Source organism: Podarcis vaucheri (genome assembly GCF_965113315.1).
Source record: "Podarcis vaucheri genome assembly, chromosome: 6".
Classification (NCBI taxonomy): Eukaryota; Metazoa; Chordata; class Lepidosauria; order Squamata; family Lacertidae; genus Podarcis; species Podarcis vaucheri.
Window position 1 is genome coordinate 50,721,491 of NC_138764.1, and position 27,897 is coordinate 50,749,387.

At 40.4% G+C, this 27,897-nt stretch overlaps 1 protein-coding gene across 3 annotated transcripts in view; it reads left to right on the forward strand.

Annotated features, from left to right (window-relative positions):
- EPS15 (epidermal growth factor receptor pathway substrate 15) overlaps positions 1-27,897 on the forward strand; it is a 56,134-nt gene that overhangs the window by 19,179 nt on the left and 9,058 nt on the right. For 2 of the 3 annotated variants that reach the window (XM_082226721.1, XM_082226722.1), the window contains exons 5-20: positions 2,616-2,711; positions 4,330-4,392; positions 5,793-5,918; positions 6,978-7,037; positions 7,690-7,854; positions 7,961-8,106; positions 8,785-8,941; positions 11,372-11,457; positions 14,733-14,805; positions 18,265-18,426; positions 19,695-19,892; positions 21,375-21,572; positions 23,064-23,144; positions 23,615-23,705; positions 25,593-25,628; positions 27,120-27,250. In XM_082226721.1, coding sequence (XP_082082847.1) covers positions 2,616-2,711; positions 4,330-4,392; positions 5,793-5,918; positions 6,978-7,037; positions 7,690-7,854; positions 7,961-8,106; positions 8,785-8,941; positions 11,372-11,457; positions 14,733-14,805; positions 18,265-18,426; positions 19,695-19,892; positions 21,375-21,572; positions 23,064-23,144; positions 23,615-23,705; positions 25,593-25,628; positions 27,120-27,250 — 1,869 coding nt within the window. The remainder of the gene's footprint in view (positions 1-2,615; positions 2,712-4,329; positions 4,393-5,792; positions 5,919-6,977; positions 7,038-7,689; positions 7,855-7,960; positions 8,107-8,784; positions 8,942-11,371; positions 11,458-14,732; positions 14,806-18,264; positions 18,427-19,694; positions 19,893-21,374; positions 21,573-23,063; positions 23,145-23,614; positions 23,706-25,592; positions 25,629-27,119; positions 27,251-27,897) is intronic. The other variant, XM_082226720.1, reaches the window with a different exon arrangement.

The following is a 27,897-nucleotide window of genomic DNA, read 5'->3' on the forward strand; positions in this document are numbered from 1 at the left end:
TGTTGTTGTTTAGTCGTTTAGTCGTGTCCGACTCTTCGTGACCCCATGGACCAGAGCACGCCAGGCACTTCTGTCTTCCACTGTCTCCCGCAGTTTGGTCAGACTCATGTTTGTAGCTTCGAGAACACTGTCCAATCATCTCGTCCTCTGTCGTCCCCTTCTCCTTGTGCCCTCCATCTTTCCCAACGTCAGGGTCTTTTCCAAGGAGTCTTCTCTTTTCATGAGGTGGCCAAAGTATTGGAGCCTCAGCTTCACAATCTGTCCTTCCAGTGAGCACTCAGGGCTAATTTCCTTAAGAATGAATGCGTTTGATCTTCTTGCAGTCCATGGGACTCTCAAGAGTCTCCTCCAGCACCATAATTCAGAAGCATCAATTCTTCGGCGATCAGCCTTCTTTATGGTCCAGCTCTCACTTCCATACATCACTACTGGGAAAACCATGGCTTTAACTATACGGACCTTTGTTGGCAAGGTGATGTCTCTGCTTTTTAAGATGCTGTCTAGGTTTGCCATCGCCTTTCTCCCAAGGAGCAGGCATCTTTTAATTTTGTGACTGCTGTCACCATCTGCAGTGATCATGGAGCCCAAGAAGGTAAAATCTCTCACTGCCTCCATTTCCTCCCCTTCTATTTGCCAGGAGGTGATGGGCCCAGTGGCCATGATCTTTGTTTTTTTGATGTTGAGCTTCAGACCATATTTTGCGCTCTCCTCTTTCGCCCTCATTAAAAGGTTATTTAATTCCTCCTCACTTTCTGCTATCAAGGTTGTGTCATCTGCATATCTGAGGTTGTTGATATTTCTTCCAGCAATCTTAATTCCGGTTTGGGATTCATCCAGCCCAGCCTTTCGCATGATGAATTCTGCATATAAGTTAAATAAGCAGGGAGACAATATACAGCCTTGCCGTACTCCTTTCCCAGTTTTGAACCAATCAGTTGTTCCATATCCAGTTCTAACTAGCTTCTTGTCCCACATAGAGATTTCTCAGGAGACAGATGAGGTGATCAGGCACTCCCATTTCTTTAAGAACTTGCCATAGTTTGCTGTGGTCGACACAGTCAAAGGGTTTTGCATAGTCAATGAAGCAAAAGTAGATGTAGATGTTTTTCTGGAACTCTCTAGCTTTCTCCATAATCCAGCGCATGTTTGCAATTTGGTCTCTGGTTCCTCTGCCTCTTCTAAATCCAGCTTGCACTTCTGGGAGTTCTCGGTCCATATACTGCTTGAGCCTTCCTTGTAGAATTTTAAGCATAACCTTGCTAGCGTGTGAAATGAGTGCAATTGTGCGGTAGTTGGAGCATTCTTTGGCACTGCGCTTCTTTGGGATTGGGATGTAGACTGATCTTCTCCAATCCTCTCGCCACTGCTGAGTTTTCCAAATTTGCTGGCATATTGAGTGTAGCATCATCTTTTAAATTTTTAAGTAGTTCAGCTGGAATACCATCACTTCCACTGACCTTGTTATTTGCAGTGCTTTCTAAGGCCCATTTGACTTCACTCTCCAGGATGTCTGGCTCAAGGTCAGCAACCACACTACCTGGGGTGTATCTTTCCATATCTTTCTGGTATATCTTTCTGGTATAATTCCTCTGTGTATTCTTGCCACCTCTTCTTGATGTCTTCTGCTTCTGTTAGGTCCTTACCACTTTTGTCCTTTATTATGGTAATCTTTGTACGAAATGTCCCTTTCATATCTCCAATTTTCTTGAACAGATCTCTGGTTCTTCCCATTCTGTTGTTTTCCTCTGTTTCTTTGCATTGCTCATTTAAGAAGGCCTTCTTGTCTCTCCTTGCTATTTTTTTTGGAAATCTGCATTCAATTTCCTGTATCTTTCACTATCTCCCTCGCATTTTGCTTGCCTTCTCTCCTCCGCTATTTGTAAGGCCTCATTGGACAGCCACTTTGCTTTCTTGCATTTTATTTTCATTGGGATGGTTTTCGTTGCTGCCTCCTGTATAATGTTGCGAGCCTCCGTCCATAGTTCTTCAGGCACTCTGTCCACCAAATCTAAATCCTTAAACATAGTTGGGTAACAAAGTGAGCTTCTTTTAGGAAGTGGATGAACAGCTCAAGCTTCCCCACACAAGCCCATGGATCTAGCCCTTGATTACTGCCTTATACAGCACAGAACACTTAGATTGCAGAGTAAACAGCATAACATTGTGGATCATGAAGGATTTTTAACACAAAAGAGAAAAGCTGGGCCAGTGAGTGATGTGTTGTGCATTAGAGGAAAGTTTTTTAGAAGCAACGCTTACTCTCCCAGCTTAACCTTTTGGAAATGTGAAGGATTTATAATAAGATTAGAATGCAGAAGAATGTGTAAACAAACGTAATGTCTTTTAAATTACATCACTGCCGTGTGTGCTCTCCCCTCTTCTAATGCTGAATATTGATGCATTTTAAGAACTGTTTAGGAAACCATATCAAGCTGCTTTGAGGTACCTAAACTTTTAGCATGCCTCTAGTAGCCACATCAAGATTTGCAATGGAAGTACCCTGAAGGTTAAAAGAGGTTGTTTTTGCTTTTTTACTTGAAATGCGGTGTGTGTGTTTTGATACATTTTTTTGGACAAAACAGTTCTATGTTAATTTAATTCTCTTTCCTTTTTAGGAATTTTTTGTGGCTTTACGACTTGTTGCCTGTGCACAGAATGGATTGGACGTTTCACTGAGCAGTCTTAACTTGCCTGTTCCTCCACCTAGATTTGTAAGAACTTTTAAAAATGTCTTGCCTTCAGTATTTGCGTACAATAAAACCTGAACACATTATGTTATGTAGCATGTGCTATCAATATACCATTGAAAAAAATCATCTCATGCAGCATCATACATAGTGCCTTAATTGTTGTCAAGTGTTATAGTCTTACAATACATCTATAGCCCCCTTTTATTTTAAAAATATACACAAATGATGCTCAAAATATTGCAAAATGTGCAGTGTTGGTGATAGTAATATTTAGAGTACAGAATTCAAATATTGATGACCTAACAGGTCTTAGGTCCTCACTGGCCATTGTACCTTGAACCGTGTGAACCATGTTGCCCCACCTCTGCAGCCCTTTGGCTTTGGAGCAGATATAAGTCCTATCCCATATATTCCAATTCATTCAGCAGCTAACTCTGGCAATAATTGGAACTGGCCACTCCTTCAGAAAAATAATGTAATTCATTCTGCCCTGTCCAATCAGTATACCTTCACCCGCATCACTCAGCCTGGACACTGAGGTCCTCCTCTGAGGGTCTTCTGCTGGTTCCCTCCCTGTGAGAAGTGAAGTTACAGGGAACCAGGCAGAGGGCCTTCTCGGTACTGGCGAACAACCTCCCTTCAGATGTCAAGGAGATCAAGAACTATACAACTTTTAGAATACATCTGAAGGCAGCCATGTATCGGGAAGTTTTTAATGTTTGATGCTTTATTATGTTTTATATATTCTGTAAGCCATCCAGAGTGGCTAGGGAAACCCAGCCAGATCGGCAGGGATTTAATAAAAATAAAAATAAAATATTATTAATATATTTTAATAATATATTATTATTACTATTACTATCAATCCAAGCTGGTTCTAGAAAGTTTCTTCCACAATGTTCCCTTTCACTTATGTCAAAATTGCAAAAGCAACATATTGGACTTTTTTTGTTAGATTTACATGTTGTAAGATAATGTGAGTATCAAATTGTTGAATAACCTGAGATAAAGTTTCCTTATTAAAAAAAAAACCTGGGTATGCACGAAGATGAGAAATTGAGTGCTGAAATTGAGAGCCAATTTCTCTTTCTCTGTGTGTGAGAGAGAATAAAATTGCTGCTTTCAGAAGATCTTTTTAATATTAATTAATACTGGATGATTAGATGTGCTAATCACTGTTGGTCAGTTTCTAAGAAGCCTTAGAATCCTTTCCTTCGACCACATGTCACCTTTGTGGGTTGGTAATTAGAGCTCACAGCAGTTTTTAATTATATTATTTCTTCTGGCACATACTATGTCCTCTGGCACATAGTAGGGAATTATCATTGTACACAGTGAACATAACGCTTTTCAACATAGAAATTTTGGGAATTATTAGTCCACATTTTGGCTGGTATTGCAAGGTATTCACACCATCATATTTTCCTTAAACAATACGTACATACTGTAATGTAAGCTAAGTCATCTTAGCTCACTGCTGAAATCATTCTTCATTAATACAGATTCAGGCACTCTGACTTTATTTTACGCAGCATTTATTTATTTATTTATTTTATTTATTTATTTTACGATAAATCTGAATGACAGTTGCGTGTCATTTCCAAGTAAGGACAACTGAAATAATTCTTCTTTCCACTAGAACGATTCCTCTAGCCCTTTATTATCTGGGGGAGCGCCAGCTGATATCCCATGGGCTGTTAAGGTAAGGGAAGTGAACTGGAACCTTAGATGAAGTGAATGCTTTTTTCAGTGTATCTCAGCTTCTGCCTATTAAGCTTCTGTTTGGAGTTGATGCTCCAACTTTCCTTGCTATGCCCCTTCTTTGAAAACAAAACCTGTTACCCAACTCAACAAATACTTCCTTGCAAGGTAGCACTTCCTCTCTTTGTAGTAGCTTGGCTCGGTTTCATGACTGATGGTTGGTGTAAAAGCACATCCACATCTCTTGTCTTGGATATTTGGCCAAACTCCTGAAGGGTGTGTGTGTCTTTCTCACTTGATCAACTATTGGAATTATCTAAGGAGTGGTAGATGCATCCGTGTGTTCATGTTATTTTTGTTGGCTTCTTCCAAATGTGGTTAAAATCATGCGCAAGAGGTCTAAACTATAGCTGGCACAAGCTGCTGCTTAACATAGTCATTAGAAATGCGCCTTCTCTCCAAAAACTCTTGTTCATATGCTTGAGTCATCTCCTACTTTGACTACTTCAGCCTCTTCTTGCTTCTCTAGTCATCTCTTATTACACTTGGCTCCTTCACCCTTTTACCAGAAAGCTCTGTCACCAGAATCAGTCGCTTCTTCGTCACTCTGGTCATATGATATCCCTACAGTAGCTCCCTGCCTGTTTCCAGATCCAGCACAGATTTCTTTAGCCTTGCTGCTGAGAGTCCCATCATAGCTGTGTCAACTTATCTGCCTGCTCTTATATCCCAATATATACCTGTGACCTTTGTTCCTCCAGACATATTGACTTTAGCAAACATGAATCCTTGAGGTTGGCACAGCAGGGGAAAGGAAAATGAGAAAGAATTTTTAAAAGACCAATTTTCCACCTTGCATCTCTGAATGGTGCTACAAAGCTGCTGCTGATTTTAGGGACTAGGGCTGCACTGCAAAATTTTCTTGTCCACCTGGAACTGTATAAATAAAAATATGTGATGTATTGCAAGGCTTCCCAGGAGGCAAAGTCCTTGCTAGAGAGATCACCAACACCTGGTTGACTTGCAGCTAAATGGAGCAACAGAAGGAATGCCTCTACTTTTCAGACCCATTGAGATTCTAGTAGAAAAATTGTTTTAAAGGGTGCTTCCTGGAATGGTTTCTACAAACATCTTAAGGAGCAGTATATGTGGATTTTAAAATACTATTTTCCTTCTGATTTGATGCTCACTTATTTACTTTATATTCAGATATTCATACTGAAGTCATCTCATAAGAGGCCCATGTCTGGCTTCTCCCACTGTCCAGTATTCTTTTGTGTGTGTGCTTCTTTCTGTGTGCACTCTGCCTATTCTCTTTTCATACTGACTAGTTAATTTTTGGTTGGGTCAATATTCCTGTGAAATTAAGTGTGGCTCTTTTAATATTATTTCTAAAACCAGGTAGAAGACAAGGCCAAATATGATGCTATCTTTGACAGTCTGAGCCCAGTAAATGGATTGTTGTCAGGTGATAAAGTGAAACCTGTTCTGCTGAACTCCAAACTGCCAGTTGACATCTTGGGAAGGGTAAGAATGACAAGCTTTTTAGCAAGGCAAAATATCTGTTTACCCTGTGGAATCCCATAGGATGATGATTCGTAATTTTGGGAGCATCCCATAGGGTCTCTATCTCATGCATGGTTTTCACACATAGATTAAAAGAATGAGATCTCTACAAGGGGCAGCTCTTTATAAGCAAACCCCTTCTGTTTGGTTGTTGATCTGCCTTAGTGACAGGGGACCTGTGGACCAGATTAGGCCTTGCAGGAATCCATGCCCACCTGCCCCAAACCCCGGGGCGTACATGATGGGTGTGGAGCAGGTAAAGATATGGATGCAGATGAATAACAGGGAGCCTTACAGTGTACTCTGACTGTGCCTTAGCAAGTAGGACTTCCTGCCAGTGCTGATCAGTTGATTCCATTGGCCATATTCTGTTCACCGCCCTGTTCTGAAAGAGTTCCCCCTCAAGTTGCTTTTGAATAAGAAAATGACCTGCTTGTAGCTTCAGTTAGGAACAGAGGAAATGATGCTTTAGCTATTTATCTTCTGCCGTTTTCCCTCTTGAAACCCTCTGTAGCGAGAAAAGAACATTGATGAGGGTGTTTTTGGAAGGGAAAGACTGCTGCCATCCATCTGCACTTGATTGCAGCTTCAAGTAGCTGCTTTTCATGTATAAAAAGAAGCATCTGAGGGAGTGGTTTCAAGGAACTCCATGTAATTAGCAGTTTGGCCCTGAGATGAGTAGCACATGCATAATAATATGGTTCGTAGGGTTGCTGTATTGCAGTTTGAACTGCCAATAGATGTCATTATGGGCCGGATGCAGTAATAGTGAAAAGGTGTTCAGGCTATTCTAAAATTTTAGATTTTCCTAAAAGTTAGTTAATAATCTGGGGCTGAGAATTAGTCATGGTCCAGAAGTGGCAGGTTTGGGTTTTGTTTTGCTCAGAGGAAAAACCGATTTCCAATGTCTAGTGCTGTTGGTATTTAACAATACAATGAAAGAAACATGAGGAATATGATGAAATAAGGGTAGAATATTCCATTGAGTCCTGAATGTAGCCATGTGCATTTTTTGTTTAGGTTTGGGAGCTCAGTGACATTGACCATGATGGAATGTTGGATCGGGATGAATTTGCAGTTGTAAGTATAATGGTCCTCGTGAGATTCTAAACACACTTTTTAAAGTTTCCGGAGGTTGAATAGAGTATAGTCTACACTTTAAGTCATACTGTACTTTCTTAGAGGCACGTGAATCCAAAGATCAGACTGGTTCTTGGAATAGAGCAGAAACTAAATTTACCACCACCTACTTAATTGCTAGATGGAAGGATACCCCCCTCACTGTTCTGGGTTTCTCCCTAACCTCCAGACCCAATTTTGGGGACAGATGGGGAAGAAGCCCCATTGTGCAAGTGAAGATCCTTGTGCAGGGCTTCCACTGACTGGGTTGGTTAGGTTAATCTCATCCATAGGGTTGTATCTTAATGCTGTCTATATGTAAGCAAAACAGATTTCCACTCATGGAACATTGAATCATGTCCTAAGCTTCAAAAACTGAAAATACTTTTAAGTTGCAGTATTTGATGAATTGCCCAGACTCTTGGCATTGTAATGCCTCTAAATGTAACTTTGAACAGATCAAATTCGCAATGGGAGGAGTACATGAATGTGAGATAGGTTTTAAAGGTTTTGTTCTTCCAGGTTGCTGCGTTGATTATATAAGTGTTGAAATTGCTTAATAATAAGCTAATGCTGTGACCATCTTTTGTACTTCTTCAAAACTATTTTTCAGGCCATGTTCTTGGTGTACTGTGCTCTTGAGAAGGAACCTGTGCCAATGTCTTTGCCTCCAGCATTGGTGCCACCTTCTAAAAGAAAAGGTGTCAGTATTGCAGGTGGAGTGCATTTGTTGCCACCTTCAGCATCCAGTAAAGAGTCCCATCAGTCCATGCCACCTGTAAGCCTCAAAGCACCATCATTACAGGCAAGCTCACCAATGATCAGCATTTTGTTCTATATTATTAGATGCGTAATGGAAAAATGACCTCTTTTTTTCTCCTCAGTGGGTTGTATCACCTGCAGATAAGATAAAATACCATGACATTTTTTTGAAAACTGACAAAGACATGGATGGCTTCGTCTCTGGTGTGGAGGCTAGAGAATTATTCTTAAAGACCGGCCTGCCTTCTGCCTTACTTGCACACATCTGGTAAGATATTTTTTAATGGCACAATCATAATTTCCATTTTTAAAGTGTTGATGTAGGGTAACTGTAGTTATCTGTAGAGAATTAAGTTTTTAGGGAAGAATTACTATTGCATGTGCACGCACAGGACTTGTCTAACTGAATTGGCTACATGTTTTAACAGGAGAATTCGGGGATTTGTGTCTACCTTTGATGCCTATGTCCTTTCCTCCAGGAGAAGGTTCCACAAACCGATGGAGGCCTTGTGTTTGTAGAAGGGCACGTTGGGACTAAACCCAGATAGATTTCTTAATTTGAGATGGGAGGCTGCCAGCTTCTGATGGGGTTACACACCCTCTGAAGGAGCAGGTACACAGCTTGTGTGTGCTTCTGCTTTAAAATGTTTTAGAAGAAACACAAGTCTACATATTTGCTTACAGTATAAAAGTAAGGAAGATGCTACACACTCTTCCTTGTAAGAGTAGCCATGCTGGGTCAAAGTGCATCTAGGTGATGGGCAACCGCAGTTCTTTGTCCCAGCTGCACCTACTGCTGTTTGCAGTACTGAGAAGACTGTTGTGTATCTGCTAAAATACTCAAAAGTTTCAATACCAGCATCAAAGTTGCATAATTCTTCTAATGAATACATAATTTTTAAGCAGGAAGACAAATGTTGAATCTTTCTCCCTTTGGCTTCTACAGGGCTCTATGCGATACAAGGGATTGTGGGAAGCTTTCCCAGGAACAGTTTGCCTTGGCCTTCCATTTCATCAATCTGAAGTTGACAAAGGGCATTGATCCTCCTCAGGTGCTAACTGCAGATATGATCCCTCCGTCAGAGAGAACTGCTCAACAAAAGGTGACATTTTTGCATATTTTATGATATCTTGGACATACTGTAAGATACCCCCTTATTTTTGGTGTAGCAGGCCCTTGGGTTAGTGTGCCTAATGATGTGTAAACAATTCTGCTGAACAGAGAGTTCTGTTTTGTTGGTTTTCCCTTCCCTCTCACACAAAGAAAGCAGACACATGTTTTTTTAAAAAAATGAAAGGAAGAGATGATTGAATTTGGAGCAGGGGGAAGGGATTGGGACCTGTTTATGAGTATTGTCAGCAGAAAGAGGCTCTGCTTAATCTAGTGCTGTCATAAGCTCATAGAGGTTCTTATCGGCTCTTAGGTTTAGGCTTCATTACAAAGTTATACAGGATGAGATTTGGTAAAAATATTGGGGACAGTTCAATGCACGCAACAGAGGCATACATATGGAAGTGTCTATGGTCTTGCACTGAAGGGGAGGGGTGGAGCTGCTGCACGTTCAAGGAACTCCTGGCTAGGAAGTACTGGCACTGTTGATTCATAAATTCTGTTGCCCATCTTTGTAACATTAAAAATGTGCATTTCATGTTAAGGACTTGCATGATTCCTAACCTCCTTGTTTTAACGATGACCTACCATAATAACAAATTTAAATAGGGTTAAGTCTCACATCATTTTTTGTGGTTTATTTTTAATCAGTATATGCCAGGTAAAAACAAAAGTTTGGTGATATCAGATTTTGTTGATAGCGTTCTTTGCTCATTTGGCCATAGAAAATTTCTTTTTGGTTGTGCTAAACCAAAACGAATCACACTTCCTGCCCAGAAGTGACTCTCAAGAAGTTCTGCATTTTCTTTGAATTCAATAATATCAGGTTTATTTTTGCATTATTTTGAAAATCTGCTTTTATTTCTTGCTTTACTAATCTTTTTTGTATGTTTGCTTTCCTTCTATGTCTTTCCTAGTTTGGACTATATTTTCCATTCTGCACCATTCTGCTTTACATCTTTATTATACTGTCAGTTTCTTAAATCTGCCATCTCAAGGTTAGAGATTCTTCACTTTTCCAATATTGACTGTTTAATAATGAGCATCTTTCTCATGTCACATTTTATTTGAAACAGCAGAATGCTGCTTAATTCTCAGAAGTAGTGCTTTTATCAAATAGCTTTTGTCATCCCAAGGTCTTTGCTGTACTTGAAAATTTATAGAATAATATACTGCCGCGTACTTTATTTTGACACCTGTATGAAGGAAATAGTGTTAGGTAAAAAAGTATTTAAATACAGATTATACTATCAGTTTCTTGGGGTTAGATATCCCAGGTGTAAGATGCAATTACTCATCAGAATTGCACATTTGCTTCAATTATCATAAATCTGTTACACTGTAGAGTAATTAGTTTATAGGTAGGCACATTCAGTCTTAACCAACTGACAATCTAAGTTAGCAGTGTAGACAGCAATTGCATTTTTGGCTGTTAAGGGAAGAAATGCTATCAACTTTACTGCGACTATTGAATATAACATAAGGAATTCAGTAATAGCATGTCTTTTTAGCAGCGCAGCACTGTACTTCTAAAACTTGGATTACCTTTTAAGCTTGTGTCTTTCCCTGGTTAAAATTGTACTCTAAATTGCACCTTGTCAGTTACATTTTCTACTCACATCTTCATATCAGAAGGTGAATAGCATATATCTGTTGCATAATGTCTTCTTTTTACAAATACAGCTATGGTGTCACTATTGCAAGTAAAGCAATAGGAGACTTTTTGCAAAATTCTGACTAACATGAATGAGGCAACAATGATCAAGAGAACCTCATTACTTCCTAATGAGTTAATATGCAAATTATACTATACTCTTTATTGGCAGTAGCCTTTGTGCTGGTCAGGGCCGTCTTTAGCATATGCGCCGCCGGGGTGCAAAGATCCGTACAGCATTCCTTTGTGGGGGGGTGAATTCAAAGTTGTGGAGCTGTTTTTTTTTTTGGGGGGGGGGGAATCGTTCACCTATAACAACACAGCAGAAAAAACTGCTTTCGTTTCCTGACACATCAGGAGTATTTGACAGAGGAGCAGTGCGGCCGCCAATCGAGAGGGACTGGTTTGCAGTGGCTAAACATTTGGCACCCTCCAGAATTTGCACCACACCCCTTGCACCCCCAGGTAAAGACGGTGCTGGTGCTTATCCCCCTATAACAGCCCTGCATAGAATGGATTGGGCAAGCCCCTTTATAGCTCCACTGTATCCAGTCCCAACATCTGAAAACCTGATAGGATCAAAGGAAACCCAGTGCAACTGTTGTACCTCGACTTGTAGTTAGAGCACAGGTGTGTATGGGCAGCGTGCTGTAGACGATCCTTGCCTCCTTGCCATGGATTGGATGCTACTTCAGCTACTTGCACCACTACAAATTGGGCTGCTTGTTTTGATCCATGGCAAACCATATTTTCTCCTTTGTCTTGCAGAACATGCTAGGACCAAGTCCTGTTGCAGACTTTTCAGCAATCAAAGAGCTGGATACTTTAAGCAATGAAATAGTTGAACTACAGAGGTAAGTAAACAGAATTATGCATTTTGCTTGCACTGTTTTCATTTAATTGCCCATAACTTCATTTACACCACATAGCAGGAAGGTACAATTACTTTAAACAAAATGCTCCCCCTAGAACCCCACCATGACATGTAGCTTGTCATGTTTACATGAATGAAACGCTTAATGGGTACCTCGTATGCCTTCAGGTTCGAGGGCATTTCTCCCTTGGGCTCACCAAAATCATGAACCTGGTCTTTATGATTATAGACCCAAGAGATTGAAGATGGATAGAAAGGGAGAAGTACAAAATGATTTATGAAGTGATGAAAGTCAAAGTAGCATGTTTAGGTTAGAGAAGGGGAAATCATTTTATTTTATTTTTTATTAAATTTGCCATCCCATCTGATGTCAGGAAGCCACTCAAAGTGCCCCAGTCTGTTCTGGATTGAGCTTCAGTTTGTAGGCTCTCCATTCAGTCAATAATAGGGACAAAGCAACGGTCTATCACATCCACTGCTGTACCTGCACTTTACAGAAATGAGACAGTTTACAGCTGCTGGAAAAGAGAAGAGGGTAGAAGATGTGGATAGAGAAGTGAGAGAGAGAGAGCTGGTGTGGGGGTAGATGGAAATGCAAAATAAGATTTGTGAAACTTTGACTGAAATGTGGAGTCACTCAGCTGGAAAAATGAACAGGGGGAAAGGTTAGAGAATGAACTTGTAGTCTGTCAGTATTGCCTTTATCAACACCCAGTTGCAGAGGAATATGTAAGGTGCCTTCTACCTTATCTTGCCTTTAATATTGCATCTGTCTACTAATGTAAGATTTATTTGAGGTTACTTGAATTTTTAGCATTTAAAAGTCTACCATGTTTATGTGCATTATTCAGATAACTGCTCTCTGTATTTTTATGTTCAGTGCTAGGAAATTATTTGCTGCAACTGTGCCTGTGTGTCCTAGATATAACAGCATGCTCTGGATAAATTTTTCCAAGTGGATTTACATTTGTTTCTTAAACAAATGGAAAAAGTCCTTACCTTAGGAAACTGAACATCTATGTTCTTGATTAGGGGAATTAAAAAAAAAACCCTGTACAGTACAGTTCACTGTATCAGTGTTTACACAGTGGTTAAGAGAAGGCTGGTATGTGTTTATATACTTGTTTTGAAATAATTTAATTATGTAGTGTTTTGATAAAACACATTTCCTTTTCTAATTTCAATCTTGCCTTCAGGATTTCAAATCAGGTGGTCATAATAGTCAGGCACAGTATTTGTATGGCAGTGGCTTCTGGTATTCTCTGACAGAGATAGGACCAATAGCCTTGACAATACTGAAATAATGAAATTAGTTATGTTGAATGAAAAGCAAAGCATATGTGATGCCTTGTAAAAGGAACCTGCGTCAACGTCAATGCAGAATTGTGTTATTTTCCCCCCCTTTGGCTAGCGTGCTCCTTCGGTTGACCTCTGCTGTTCTGTTTATTTTAGTTTCTTCTGTGTTGGCTGATTATAAGCACATTCATCTCTGGTGCTATTTATGGATGTTGTCTGTTGTGGAAGATCTCAATAGTTGTAATACAGGAAAGAGCTATAGGAACAGATGCAAATCTGCATATGAGATTTTACTTTGCCTTGAATATCACAGCAAGGGAAACTTGTCAGTCGTTGATCAAGTGGCAGGCCATGTTACCTGTTGAAAATAATGAAATGCATGAATAATTACCAAGCTTGAGAGTATCTCTAAGGATTTGGAAACTTTTTCAATCTTTCGTTAATCCCCTCAAATATCTTCGGAAGACTATGAAGTGTTTGTTGCTGCAAAATTAAAGAACGAAGAGGAAACCTGAAATGCTAGCATACTGGGCACCCTCATACTTGCTGGTTCTCCCTTTCCCCCTCCCCCATCACAATATTAATCTCCTGAAATAGTTGCGTAAAATTGTTGTTATTATACAGGCGGCGACCATTTTGCACAGAGTTCCATTCCTGGCCCCCACACGTGTTGGTAGAGCACACATAAGCACCCTTATTCCACCCTGCCCCTATTCCACCCTCTTCCAGGTCCAAAAGGACCTGCGCCTCAGTGATCATTCTTCAATTGGACTCACCTAAAATGGTCGCTGCCTGAAATTGTTATTACCCACAATTCACCTTCAGGTCTCAGGGCAGGTCACACCATTGTAAATGACAACAATAAAAGCAGTTTACAACCAATTACAATCACTGCTGGAGAGGGTTCTAAAAAGAACTATCTCAGTATATTATCAAATGATCCACTGAGCTATTGCGTCAATATAACTTTCCTGCAAAGTATAGCAAAATGCTAGCAGGGGAAGAGTGGAGGACAGTTCCCTCAGTGAAGGGAGTGTGTGAACCCAGGGTAAAAATATCTGTAAGGTTACATTAGCACAACCTGCCCAAGTATTTGGTCATATATTGGGGAAACTGCACCTTGTAATGGTTTATTGGACACACGTGTTTCCATGTGGCTTCATGCAGTCAGATCCAAAAGTCCCATTCTATGCACAGGATGTCTCTTCCTCGCAGATAGGCTATTAAAACCTTGTTCTAGAACATCCTATGAGGGAAATAATACCAGATCCCAAGACGCTTTTTTCACTTGCGTAAGAGCTTGTGAAAATATGAAAATTATAGAACCTGTGTATCATTTCACTGCATGAAATCTGCTAACACTTGCATGTATGTGTGTGCAAAATTATGCTAGCAGCAATTTTCCTCCTGTTTATGGCCCTGGATCTAACCCATGATTGGGAATCTGCTGTTTAGCTGCTTCCAGATTTATGTTTCAAGAAGAGGACAAAAATGCTCACTCCACTGTTCGTTTTTATCCATATTGCAAAGATCAGATTAGTATTTTTCTAGGAAAAAATAATCTGGTTGCTCAAGTCTATTCAATCATAGTTCTAGTTCTAAAAGGGTTAAACAGATGGAAGCTGATGCAATCCCTCCCCCTTTTCACCAGACAATTGCTCCATAGCAACAGTGAGATCACTGAAGACAGTATTTCATTGATTCTCCCCCCCCCCTCCCTTTCATCTCTGCTTTCTCTTTAAGCTGTTATTTCCACCTACCCATGTCTGGGAGAGTGAAAATTGTATATATAGAATATTTCCTTTTTCTCCTTTGTAAATAAAGGAACAGAAACGCATTCCTATAAATTTAATGTTCCACTATGTATTTAAAAAGAGAGACGGGCTTAGGGGGTTGGATAACTGTACCTGGTGTAGCTGATGTTCTTAAATATTCCTGCATTGTTTGCTGGTCTTCTAGGGAAAAGAATAATGTGGAGCAAGATCTAAAGGAAAAAGAAGACGCAATCAAACAGAGGACAAATGAGGTCCAGGTAATTTCAGTGTAAATTTGTGTGGTTTTCTTGTGCTTTGAACAATGTATTGGATGAACTGACTTAGAGCTTGTTGAAAAATATATTGCAGTAAGTGTCCTTAGCAAATGTTCTGCACATTCTGATGTAAGAATTTTATTGCCTTAGGAATTTTGAATGGGAATGTCATGTTAAATGCCTGCAGGATATGGTGCTTGAGGAGAGATGAGGAAAATGTGGCATGTTTGCAGAGGGAAGATACTGTTCTGGTCCACAGTATTAGAATTTTAAGCACTGTATACCATAACACATTTAGGATTTTGTTTCCTGCAGATAAAGGATTGCACCTAGGCACACATATGTCAAGCTTCTCGTTTCTTACCCATAAATGCCATTGAGTTCATTGAAATTACCCAGGCATAAGTGATACTAAGATTGAGTCCTAACCTATGCTGTAGCTGGAGGGGTGGGACTCCAGAGCATCTAAATGTTGAGCAAAAACTGCTTTTGCTTAAATTTAAAAATCCGTCCAATTTGGCTATCATCATTCAGTGGCAACCTCTTATATGTTGAGCATTACAGTCTTTTCTGGTGAAACACAATCAGGTGGTGTCTTACACAGAGCAGTTTATTTGTGAGCAGTTTTTCTCGCTAGATAATGGTGAAATCTGTTTTCATAAGGTGATGAGAAGTGCACTTCTTTTTAATGATAGCAAAAAGTGAAGCCTGAAATGGGCCATTTATTATAAAGTAAAATCATATTTCTCTAAACATTTTTAATGGTTATTGATTTTCCTTTTCCTTTAGTAGCTCCTTGTTATAGAAGCCATAAAGTACTGAAATTTGATTAATAGAAAATGAATTAAAGGATTTGAAAGGGATGGTGTGACTGGAGATCTTCTTGTCTTCATGAGCTAAGGCAGAATTTTCAGCTACGAATTGGAAGTGGTAGTCTTTTTTAAAAAAAATGGATTATGGACTCCTGAAATGCTTATTCCTCTAAATTTACCTATTCAGTTATGTTAGTATGAAAACCAAAACTACAGGTTTTCCCCAAGAAACTTGTTGAAATACAATATTAGGAGGCCTACCGTAGGATTGTTTGCTTTTCTCCTAGTGAGGCAAGCTTTGGTAGGAAAGCAGATATTTTTAATGCGTGTGTGAGAGTAAGGCTTCCTTTTATTTATTCCAATAATAAGAATGCTTTACATATTTGAGTAACAAGTTAAGAACTTTCAGTTATGTTTTATGTTTAGAGGCACAAACAGACTTCCTGCCTTAGTATGCATTGAAACTTTTGAAGATGAGCCTTGATCAGAAATGCAATAGTTTCCATGGTTTGATTCCATACCAAGAAATCAACATTGAAATTAATTTACATAAGAAATGTCTCTGAAGAGTCATATGTAGCTTTAGAAAGGGTGAAACTGGACATTAAGAGAATGGCATTTCAGACACTCAAAATGAGTTGTGCAAATCAATGCAGTATCTACTGAAGTGGAGTAAATTGAAATGGCATGATATGTGCTATAATAAAAGAAATATATGGACTTAAACGTGAAAGCATTCAATACTTCGTTTAATTCATCATATAGAAAAGGCATTGAACAGATTGAAAGGTGTCTGTTCTTCTATAGATCTGTTTGCACATCTATGAACCTAATTTTCTTTTCGTAATTAGGTTTCTAAAGTTAATTATCCTTGCTTGTTTTTATTTTGGAAAGGTTGTTTTGATCATCTCAAAATGCTATGCTTTATAAACTTCAAAAAGTGTAGTGGCTTTATTTAACCTTGCTTGCGTGCATTACTGTAGCAATATATTGTCTTGTGGGCATACAGAGTAAGTGTGTGGAATATTCTCCTTAATTCAAGTGTCTTGTGCAGGAGTAGGCAACCTAAGGGCCGAGGGCCGAATGTGGCCCAATCGTCTTCTAAATCCAGTCCACAGTCAGTCCAAGAATCAGAATGTTTTTACATGAGTAGAATGTGTCCTTGTGTTTAAAATGCATCTCTGGGATATCGGCTAACAATTTTTCTGAACATGTTACAGTACTTACCGTATTTTTCGCTCTATAGGACGCACCGGACAATAGGACACACCTTGTTTCAGAGGGGGGAAAACAAGGAAAAAAAAATCTCCCCCTCTCTGCCCAGCACCCCTTCAGCGAAGCGGCAGGAGGCGCTGCGGAGAGAGGGGGAAAATTTCCCCCCTCTTGTTTCCCCCCTCTAAAACAAGGTGCTGTTTAAGGTGCGTTCAGTCGCCTTCAGGCGGCTACCTTGGAAGCCTGGAGAGCGAAAGGGGTCGGTGCCCACCGACCCCTCTCGCTCTCCAGGCTTCAGGTTCCTTTCGACCTGCTCTTTGGGGCTGGCAGGAGGAAGCCCACCACCAGCCCCAAAGAGCAGGTCGAGCGGGGAAAGGCGCGCAGCAGAGAGGCTCCTGCCATAGCCCCCCGCGCGCTCCCCAGGCTGGAGAGGTGGTGCGCGGCTAAAGAGACTTCTGCCATAGTCGGCCGTCACCTCTCCAGCTGGGAGAGGGTCGCGGGGGGCTGCTTTAGCCGTGCACGCGCTCTCCCAGCTGGAGAGGTGACGCGCGACTATGGCAGAAGTCTCTTTAGCCGCGCACCACCTCTCCAGCCAGGAGAGCGCGGGCGCGGCTAAAGAGGCTCCTGCGGTAGTCGCGCGTCACCTCTCCAGCTGGGAGAGGGTCGCGGGGGGGCTGCTTTAGCCGCGCGCGCGCTCTCCCAGCTGGACAGGTGACGCGCGACTATGGCAGGAGCCTCTATAGCCGCGCACCACGTCTCCAGCCGGGAGAGCGCGCGCGCGGCTAAAGCAGGCCCCCCGCGACCCTCTCCCAGCTGGAGAGGTGACGCGCGACTAAAGCAGGAGCCTCTTTAGCCGCGCGCTCGCTCTCCCGGCTGGAGAGGTGGTGCGCGACTAAAGAGGCTCCTGCCATAGTCGCGCGTCACCTCTCCAGCCAGGAGAGGGTCGGGGGGGGCTTGTTTAGCTAAATAAGCCCCCCGCGACCCTCTCCCAGCTGGAGAAGTGGTGTGCGGCTAAAGAGGCTCCTGCCATAGTCGTGCGCCACCTCTCCAGCCGGGAGAGGGTCACGGGGCTATGGCTTCTTCGCTCCATAGGACGCACACACATTTCCCCTTCATTTTTGAAGGGGAAAAAGTGTGTCCTATAGAGCGAAAAATACGGTACTTTGTTCCTTTTCATGTTATTATTTTTAATTCTGTGTCAAAATAGACAATTTTTCTTTCTGAAAATGTGTGATATAAACATCATCTGCTTCATTTTTGTCGTAGAAAACAATTTATATGCTTTCTGTCTTGTTTTCTTGGATTTTTCCATTGCCTCTTGCCACCCCTTCCATTTTTCTGCATATATCATATGGTCTAAATCTTCAAACTGTCATACTTTTTATGGACATGAATACATTAAATGCTTTTAAAAAAAAACTTGCTTGCAAAATTCCAGGATCTTCAGGAAGAAGTAAAAAGGGAGAGCAATAATTTGCAGGCGCTGTTGGCTCAGAAGCAGGAAGCAGAGGAAATCCTTAATAATCTTGATGACGAGAAAGCCAAGCTGGAACAGCAACTTAATGTAATCCGGCAGAAATGTGCTGAAGAAGCTGATTTGGTAGGCAGTGGTAGCTCACTTGTGAAAACTCCCCTAGGTTTTTTGCAACTCTTCACTGGAGCAATAGTAATATATGTATGTGTGATGTGAAAAAGAAAATAGCTGGAATGGGAAAATGTTGCTGTTCTCACATTATAAAGAACAATTGACTGAAGATTACTAAATTTGTTTCAAATTTAAGCCTTAAAGTGAGGGGAAGGGATATTGCCATGATTGCAATGTAACTCTTATTGGTATGCTTCAATGGGTGCTATATCCTTCTAAGAATCCATATTGTTGCCTTGTTTGGTACATGCACTGTGGGCTCCTCCTCGAAGCCATGTTAGACATTTTGGACATAGTTATGGTGCTGTTTTAAGGTTAGTTGCTATTAATGCTGGCCTAAGTTTGGATGGGCGCAGTCTTAAGAGTTTCATGCCCAAAGCTATTCATTTCTAAAACATAACAGCCTATTCCTACAAAAGAAAAAGAAGAAATAAATATAAAGTTGTGGTTTGGCTAACCCTGTCATAGCAATGTAGTGCTCTCCAGATGTTATTCAGACTGCTAAGCCCAAGCATGCAGTCAGTGGGTCAGAGCTGATGGAGAGTCTGCTCTCCAGGTACTGTCAGATCACCAAATTAGCTACTTTTCAATTGTAGTGTGCTCAGGTGTGGTAAAATCTAATAATGAGTAAACTTGAAAAGTCACTGGCTCAGTTCAGAATCATGCGCCAAATCCTCAGAACCATGGTGTGGTAGATCAGGAATGTGCTACTTGCACTTGTACTCTTTTCTGTTCCTTTTCTTTCTTGAGCAAGCAATGATTCTCCATTGCATCTGAAGGGGACAGACTATGACTTCTTTAAACAGCAATAAATGGGAATAAATTTCAGTCTGCGAAAGATGAAGGAGGCAGACAGCAACACATTCCTGATCCTCCGCAAACTGGTTTTGCAGATCAGGAACATTGCATTTTAACCGACCAATTCAGATGCCATAGTGGGAATAGTGTTTATGCAGTCCAGCTCCTTTCTTTTATTTATGCAGTGAAAACCATGCTGCCGCAAGTACTTCTTCCATAGTAAATAGCCATACTGCTGTAATATGGAATTTTTTGAAACCAGAAACTACTAGAACTAGCATCATCTGTTCCTAAAGGCAGATCTTATGGACTCTATATTCACCAATTCAAATTAATCTGTACCTGTAATTAGACATACTACTTAAAAAAAATGTTCTGAGGCAAAGTTGTGTAGTTTCTAACATATTTTGCTTTCCGCTCTGCAGATCTCATCACTAAAGGCAGAAATAACTGATCAGGAGTGCAAAATCTCCACATATAAAGATGACTTGAATAAAGCTCAAGAAGAGCTTGGCAGGCTGCAGCAGGAAACAGCAGAGCTAGAGAAGTGTGTCGAGACGGGGAAATTGCAGCTGGGGCCTCTTCAGGAGGGTCTTCAGGAGTCACAACAAGAAATCACTTCAGTAAGAAAATAAGAGAACCAATTTTTCCTTGTTGCCTTTTCTACCCGTCCCCAAATTTTGCTGTTTGAACCAGCCCCCCCCCCATTTCATTGATCTCTAGCAAGGATTATCACAACTAACTCTGCTATTTAAAACTAAAAGAGCAGTGTGTAAGGTAGAGGTTCATAAGCACGTGGCAGACAGCCTCCCTCTTTTGCCACAGAACAATCAGGAGTGCTCCTTAAGGCTTCAAATTGTTCCTTTGCAGCCTCAACTGTGCCCATGGCAGTCCATTCATTACTTAGGACATTCTAGCTAGCTCTTTTATTTGCCTTTGAAAAGCTTAAATTCATAGTTGTCATATGCATTAGTTGGACCAGGAAGATATGAGTTCAAATACTAGCTTGGCCACAAAGCTTATTGAATGGTTTGGGGCCTGTCACTGTTCCTTAGAAAGACATACCTGTCTGTGTGGTTGTGGGGACAAATGAAGGAAGTTCTTTGGTGACAGGGCTGAGTAGAAATAAAATTATATTGTGTAGCTATTCGCCACTAAAGAGAGGATTTGGTGAGATAGTAAGAGTGACATTCTGTATTCCCCAGTTCACTGGATACACTCCTGTTTCATGGTACTTTCTCTACTACCATGGTCAGTCACTTGTTGTAGTTTGGCTTCTTTGAATAAACCAGGAGTAGGGGACCTGTGGTCTTTCTGATGTCATTGGACAACAACTCCCATCATCTCTAGAGTCTAGCCAATGGCCATGTTGGCTGGAGCTAAAAGGAGTTGACGTCTTAACAGCATCTGGGAGGCCAAAGGTTCCTCATCCCTGAAACAATCTTTTAAAACTCAACACAGTCTGGCCTGATTCAGACCTAATGACAAACTGCAGGATGCTTCCAGTCTCTTCCTTGCAGCCACACTGGATAAGGGTGGGGAGCACTTGCCCCTGAAGCTCAAGCTGTTTAATTCCTGTAGTTCCGGGTTCTGTCTAACCTGGAGCAAAATATACTTTCCTTGGATCACCTGGTAGTATGTTAGGATGCTGCAGCATTAATCTTCCCTTTTTACTGGAGCCTTTTTTTTGCACTGAAGTACTTAATACTGAGAAATGTGCAAAAGAGAACTATAGTCGTTGCAGAAATTGTGCTTGGTCAAAACAGGCGTTGCAAAGCAAATTGCCCAAGTGATTCAGAGTTTCTATTGAGCATTGTGTATAAGTGGCATATTTACAGATTAAGGACCATCCTAATTTTTGCTCATTTTTGAGAGGTTGAAGTACTTGAGTTCCTACTCAAGTAGGAGGTGGGGAGGATAGAGGACTTATTTGCAAGAAACATAGGAGGGTTGATCACTGCAGCCTTTTAACATCCCACGGAAGGAACTAAAATTAAAACTTGATTCTGAAAAGAGGCATGCAATACCTTAAATACATGAGCTGGGTAGAACATTGCATATGCAATTTTTATGTTGTTAAGTATTTTATTGTTTTCTCTTCACAGGTGCAAACAAAGCTATTTGAACTCAAAGAGTTGGAAAACGGCCTCTTTAACTGGGAGCCTCAGCCACAGAACACACTACTTAATGGAAATGGCAACCATTCAAGCCTCAGCAACAGCAGCAGTGAAACTGCTAACTTTAATGAGAATGCCGAAAGAGAGAATTCAGCAGATTCTGAACAAATAAATCATGAACCTCCTGTGAGTATTGGTGTTTTGGGTTTTTTTTATTAAACAGTTAGATGCAAAACACATTATCAAGCTTGAGTTTACAAAAATAGCAAGCTTGTCTGCCAATAAGGTTTCTGTTCAAAAGTCAAGATTTATTATATTGAGATGCTTATATAGATTGGTGCATTGTTTATCCTTTTCCAATATGCTGCCCTCAGCCAACTAGTTCATAGAGATTGGTGGGAATGTGCTACATCAGTTTCTTGTATTTGTTAACACTATTCAGAGACTTCAGTGTTCAGAATGATATTTGGGGAGGAGGCCACAGTGTATGAGACCATAGGTTTCCTCCTTCCAAAGTTCCATTCTATTGAAGATATTTTTCATTTTTTTTAAGCCCTCAGCGTTGCAGAGGACAACCTTTTTTACCTTAATGTTCTCAAGCCATCAGAAATGGCAGAGAACTGGTAAAATGCTTAAGTCCATATACTAAAGCTCTTTCCAAGTTCCTTTTTATCATTTGAGGTTGGTCTGCATCAGTAATGGAGAACCTGTGGCCCTCCAGATCTTAATGGACTGCAACAGGATTCCTGTTGGCCATGCTGGTTTGTTTGGGGCTGATGGAGTCCAGCAACATCTGGATGGCCACAGGTTGCCCATTGCCTGGTCTACATCAAATTGCAACCTATCCCAACTAAACTTTGATAGCATCACCCACCTTTGGGAAATGTTACAATACAGTTAAAATATGCAAATTTCCTTAGTGCTTTGGCCCCAAGTATTCTGATGTAGCTCTTAGTGTTAACTGGCCATTTTTCATGGTGTTGGGCAATCTAAATCTATTACTGGACAGAATGTGCCGTATCCAGTGTTAGTACTACTCGGTGTAGACCCATTGAAATTTAAGTACTTAAGTTAATCATATCCACTAATTTCAATGGATATACTGTGAGGAAAACCTATGTTGGATACAACCAAATGACGTTGGTTTGCTTTTGTGTCTTATTGTCCTTTCCAGATGTAATTCTCAAATGTTTCAGAAGCACATCCCTTTTTGTATAATGTGCTTGGCCACTGTCTACTTGTAGTTGCTTGTAAGGATGATGTTAGCTGTTGCTTACAGGGTTCACTTCTTAAAAGAAGACATGAGTTAGCATGAGCAGCATTGCTATTGAAGGTGAATGTGTGCCAGAAATGAACAGATTGTGAACAGCAATTCTGTAAACAATATTGCTATATAGACTTGTCACTAATGGTTAGATGTGCTCACAAATTGAAATCATTACCTTTAGTACGTATCTTTTCTCACTTCAGTCTCTTAACTTTTGTATGTCACAGTGTAAACAGAAACTTTAGCTCAGTCAGTGGAGCATGAGACTCTTAATCTCAAAAGATTGGGCAAAAGATTCCTGCATTGCAGGTGGTTGGACTAGATGACCCTCGTGGTCCCTTTCAATTTTGCAGTTCTGTGAATAATTCTATGGATCATTCTATCTGTAAACATACTTTCCCCCTCAGAAGGCCAGGAATAGTCCAGAAACAACACATGCAGAAGCAGAAGCAGAAGAAGCGGAGGTTGTGCCACCAGATGTTACCAAAAAAGTGAGTTTGTAGAGCACTTTAAAATGCCTCATTACATATAGTATTGTATGAAACTTAATGCATTCCTTAATTCTACAGGAATGGGTGTCAGGTTAGTGAAGCAATTTGGTGCTGACTCACTGACTTGGATCCAGAGTAGCCCTTTTGCAAACGGAACTGTCTATCCACTGAGTTTTTCCCATTCTTCCTGCAGATTCCTGCAGACTTCTGTGCTATCTCCAACCAAATGAAGCAGGGTTTATTGGGGGTGGGGGGGAATTTGAGGAAATTGTTCCTTTCTCCTCTCCCTCCCAACCCCCAGTGAGTGAAAGGTTGAATTCTACTTTAGACAATTGGAAAGTGGGGTGGATCCCGTGAAGTTGCATCCCTCTCATACTTAATTCCATGTATGTAAAATAAGTGTAATTACTGACGTCACAGATGGGATGAGGAGATTTGTACAATTGTGCAATATATTTCTTTCCTACTAGGGAGATCCATTTAATGAAGAATCCCATCAGCTCTCTGATCAGGCTGAAGGCTCCCATTTAGACTTCTTTGAGGCTGACCCCTTTGTTGGTAGTAAGTTATCTTTCATTCTGTTTGTGCTTATTGTTTATGACTACTTTTGTGTTATCTGTAATTATGTAATTTTTTTATTTTGTAGTTTGCCTTGAGCATGGTTTTAACTATGGAAAGGTGGCATGCAAATAAAATGATATATGTATGTAGCCATTCATTGAAAAAATGTTTGTCATTAAGCTGAATTTCCATTAGGTTATGTGAACATAGATAGATAGCGATAGATATTCCTGCCCTCCTACACACACACACACACACACACACACACACAGGCGTGGAGTGCCTAGCACTGTCTGGGAATGTTAACAAACAACAACAAAAAGTGATTCTGAACCCATCATACCAAAAAACGGATGAAATAACACCGAAGTCACATTTCAGTCCGGTATCCCAAAATCAGTGTGGCCCTCCACCTTGGGATGATATCTTGAGAGGTGGCTAAACCTATGCAAGAGAGGGTGAAGTCACACCAAAGTCAGATTTCAGTCTGCCATCTTGATTCAAAATGTTGTTTGGCATCCAAATGTCAATTAAGAGTGCTGCCCCCTTCTCAGGAACCCTCAAAAGGTGTTACATACAAGGGCATAGAGAGAACAAATAAACAAATGGACACATCATTTCCTAAAATATATACAGTAGTAGATATGGTACAAATTGATATTCTCTCAAGGCTTGGATTTCATTCTAAAATGTTAGTTCAGTTCTGGTACTGTTCAATTTAAATCTGTCTGAGCAGTTTACAGCTAAATACAATAAAATACAGAAATGAAACAAAAGAGACAAATGAGAATAAAAATAAAAGAGCAAAGGATAAGGGGAAAACTTCAGTGAAAATTCTAATTCAAGTGAAAGGTCTTGGGGGAGGTGGGGGAGGAAGGAACCCTACCTTGGGCAGGTTTTCCTTTTAGCTCTGCTTTGTTTTCTCAACATCACCTTTCCCCCTTGCTTTCTCCAGTTTTCAAAATTGCATGTGCATTGTTGATAGACTGTTGTGTTCAGGAAGTAAAATAACTGGTATGCAGAACCTTCTCTGTGGTTACCATGCAGTGATGTGCATTTGGCTATAATATTTCTTACTGAATGAGGGAAATAACAGCAGGAAAATGGTTCTTTTAAAATATTGATACTCTTGAATTGCTGTTTTGACCATCTTGTGGTTAGCATTTGTGAGGTGAGTCTTGGCAGACTGCGAGGACCTAACCATGTGTGTTGCATACTAATGCATATCAAAGTGCTCTAACTCTGGGGTGTGGGAGGGAGAGCATAGCCAAGACCTTTTCAAGAACTGGGAATTTAGAGCAGAGAAATAGCAGGGACAGAAATGTTTTAATAGCCCACTGCCTTTCCCAGGGTTTCAATAAAAGTGTGTGTGTCCTTGCCACCCCAGGGAGCTGTCACATGAAGGAGAGGATCAAACCAGCCCCATAGATATCAGTGCCAGAAAAGTGAGCAGTCCTTTGTTCTTTTCGTGATGCTTCTCCCTTTACCTCCTAATAGGCAAGCTCATCTCATTTTGAAACTGTATGAGAGCACTGAAGAAGAAAACAAGGTTGCACTTAGTTGTAGGAGCTGTTCAAGTGGTTCTGTGCAGGGATGCAATTCCTCCCATGTCCTTTGATGTCAAAGCTCATAGCATACATACCTGAGAGCTTCTGCAACAGTTAGGTGAAGGAAATGAAAGGAGGATGAAGGGCAGATAAAAATTTTAGATGAGTGGGAATACAGGTTGAGCTCCCGCAATATCCCATGAATGGCCTGTGTTGTATATAGTTGCACAGAACTGTTTGATACTCCTTCACAGGTAATTAGAGGTTTGTTTTTGCCCCTAAAGGTCTGTACAAGTCCTAGGGAAAATATTTACATGTGATGTTTCACTCTTTAAAATAGGTGATCCTTTCAAGGATGACCCTTTTGGGAAGATTGGTGAGTTACATTTTTTTTTTAAGTCCACAAGCAGGACATTTGAGGAGCTTGTTGGGGACTGTAATTTTTTATTTGGAGTAAAAATGGAAGAACTGGAGCTCTATATGAGTTCAGCCCTAGCAGGTTTCCCAAACAAATGTTACCTGTGATGGAGAACTCAATTACATTAGGCAACACAAGGGTGCTCACTTTGCAGAGGAAGCTATGGGAAATGCTGAGCTTATTAGAACAAGGAGGAACCCAACTTTGGGCACACAGATCTCCTAACATCAGAAAGTGCTTTGTCTAGGAAGTGCTTGAGGCTGACACCCAACATCTTCTACTAACTGGCATGTGGTTATGGCATCCTATTACTTGCCTATTTGTACCATTTAAGGGAAGCAGAAGGGAGTTATCCAGAGGTTCTGTGAACAGATTTTGGGAGGGGAAAATTCAGGAATCATCCAGTCCAAGCTTACCAAGCAGCTAGAAAATTCTAAATGTTGTTGCCATGATATCTGTTTTGCTTCTCTTATCCCAGTGCATTGAAGGCATCATTGTAGAACATTTTCTTCAGAACCTTTTCATAATGTTTACTCCCTTCTGCTTTTTGTTGATTAATGGTTTGGTCATCTTTGCCATCTTCATAGAGGATAAAGATCAGTTGCTGGGAATTGCAGGTGGGGAGAGGGTTGTTGTGCTCTGGTTCTGCTTACCAGCTGGTCTCTGTAAGAACAGGATGCTGGACTAAATGGGCTTTTGGCCTGATCCAGGAAGGTGGGTTCTTGGGTTCTTACCTTCTCTGCTTTTAAAACTGCTGAACATACACCCTCTGCCAAGCTGATGTTCCTAGAGAATGCTACCTCTCCCCTCCATTCACCCTCAGATTTTCCTAATTATTTTTAAACTCTTCTTCCTGCTTCAAGCTTTTAGAGGTTAGAAGGTATTTATACAATGTGTTTCTTGTACATGCAAGCAGCCCTAGCTTTTTTCTGTGTCAGCACTAACAACAAATTTTAATGTGTGATTCAGGCAATAAATGTTATTAGCCCAGCCAGATGGGTGGGGTATAAATAAATAATAATAATAATAATAATAATTATTATTATTATTATTATTATTATTATTATTATTATTATTATTATTTTATTATGTAAGCAATTATGTGGTGCCATGGACTGCAAAAGAGGTAGTTGAAGCAGTAGCTAAAGTTCCTGTTAGCAGGGTGAATATCCAAACATGTCATAGCATATGCTCATGTAAGTGCATACTCAGAGAAGGCAAGGACTGCTTACATTGGCATTTTGCGTAAGCCATATTTAGGTGAACGCTTCAAGTAAGAGGTCGCATATAATAAGCTAGCCCCTATACTGGGCCTTTGTAAGTAGATAGGCACTACTTAAATGAGCAAGATTACTGTGCACGTAGTTCTATAAGAGAATGCAAAACATTTTGAGCAAGTGAATGCAAAACGTAACTTCAGTAATAAATCTTGACTTGGTTTTCTTTAAGATCCTTTTGGTAGTGATCCTTTCAAAGGTTCAGATCCTTTTGCAGCTGACTCCTTTTTCAAGCAATCATCCACAGATCCTTTTGGAAGTATTGACCCCTTCAGTGCAACCAGCAACAGCAATAATTCCACGGTAATTCTGGAAGAAGTACATGTACATCTATTGGGGTATTGAACTGAAGCACCACCATAGTATTTAAATAGGGAATTCTGCTAGTTTCTCTAACTCAACGAACATGTGTGTTTTAAATGCAATAGGCTGTTGACAATTGAACTCTGCAGCTGTATTGCCATTCTTTTATGACATCTTGAAGTGAAGTGCTTCGCCTAGAGTCTAGAAATATTTGATCATATGATATTTGGAAATGAATAAATAGAGAGGTGTTGTAACAGGAAATGTTCAGAATTACTGTTCCCAGTTCCCATTTTTAAAGAAGGGTTTACTCACTTGGTAGCTACTTTGATCCATGAAAGATGTAACATGATATAACCAGCACTTGACTGTGTAACAGTTCAGGTGATTTCTGCAGAGTGCTTGTGTTTTTAAAAACTTTGCATGGATAGCAGCTGGGTTTTGGTTTACATAGCCAGCAGACTTAATAAGCATCTCTGGATCCTGGCAGCTTCAAACAAAACATTTGTTTTAATACTACTGATTTGAAAGTAATTTTCCAGATAGTTTAAGTAACAATGCCTGGAAGGAATATACTTTAAAAGGCACAAGGGCAGCTGAACGTTCAAATTTCAATCTAATGGGTGATTGGTTTCTTAAAGAAAGAA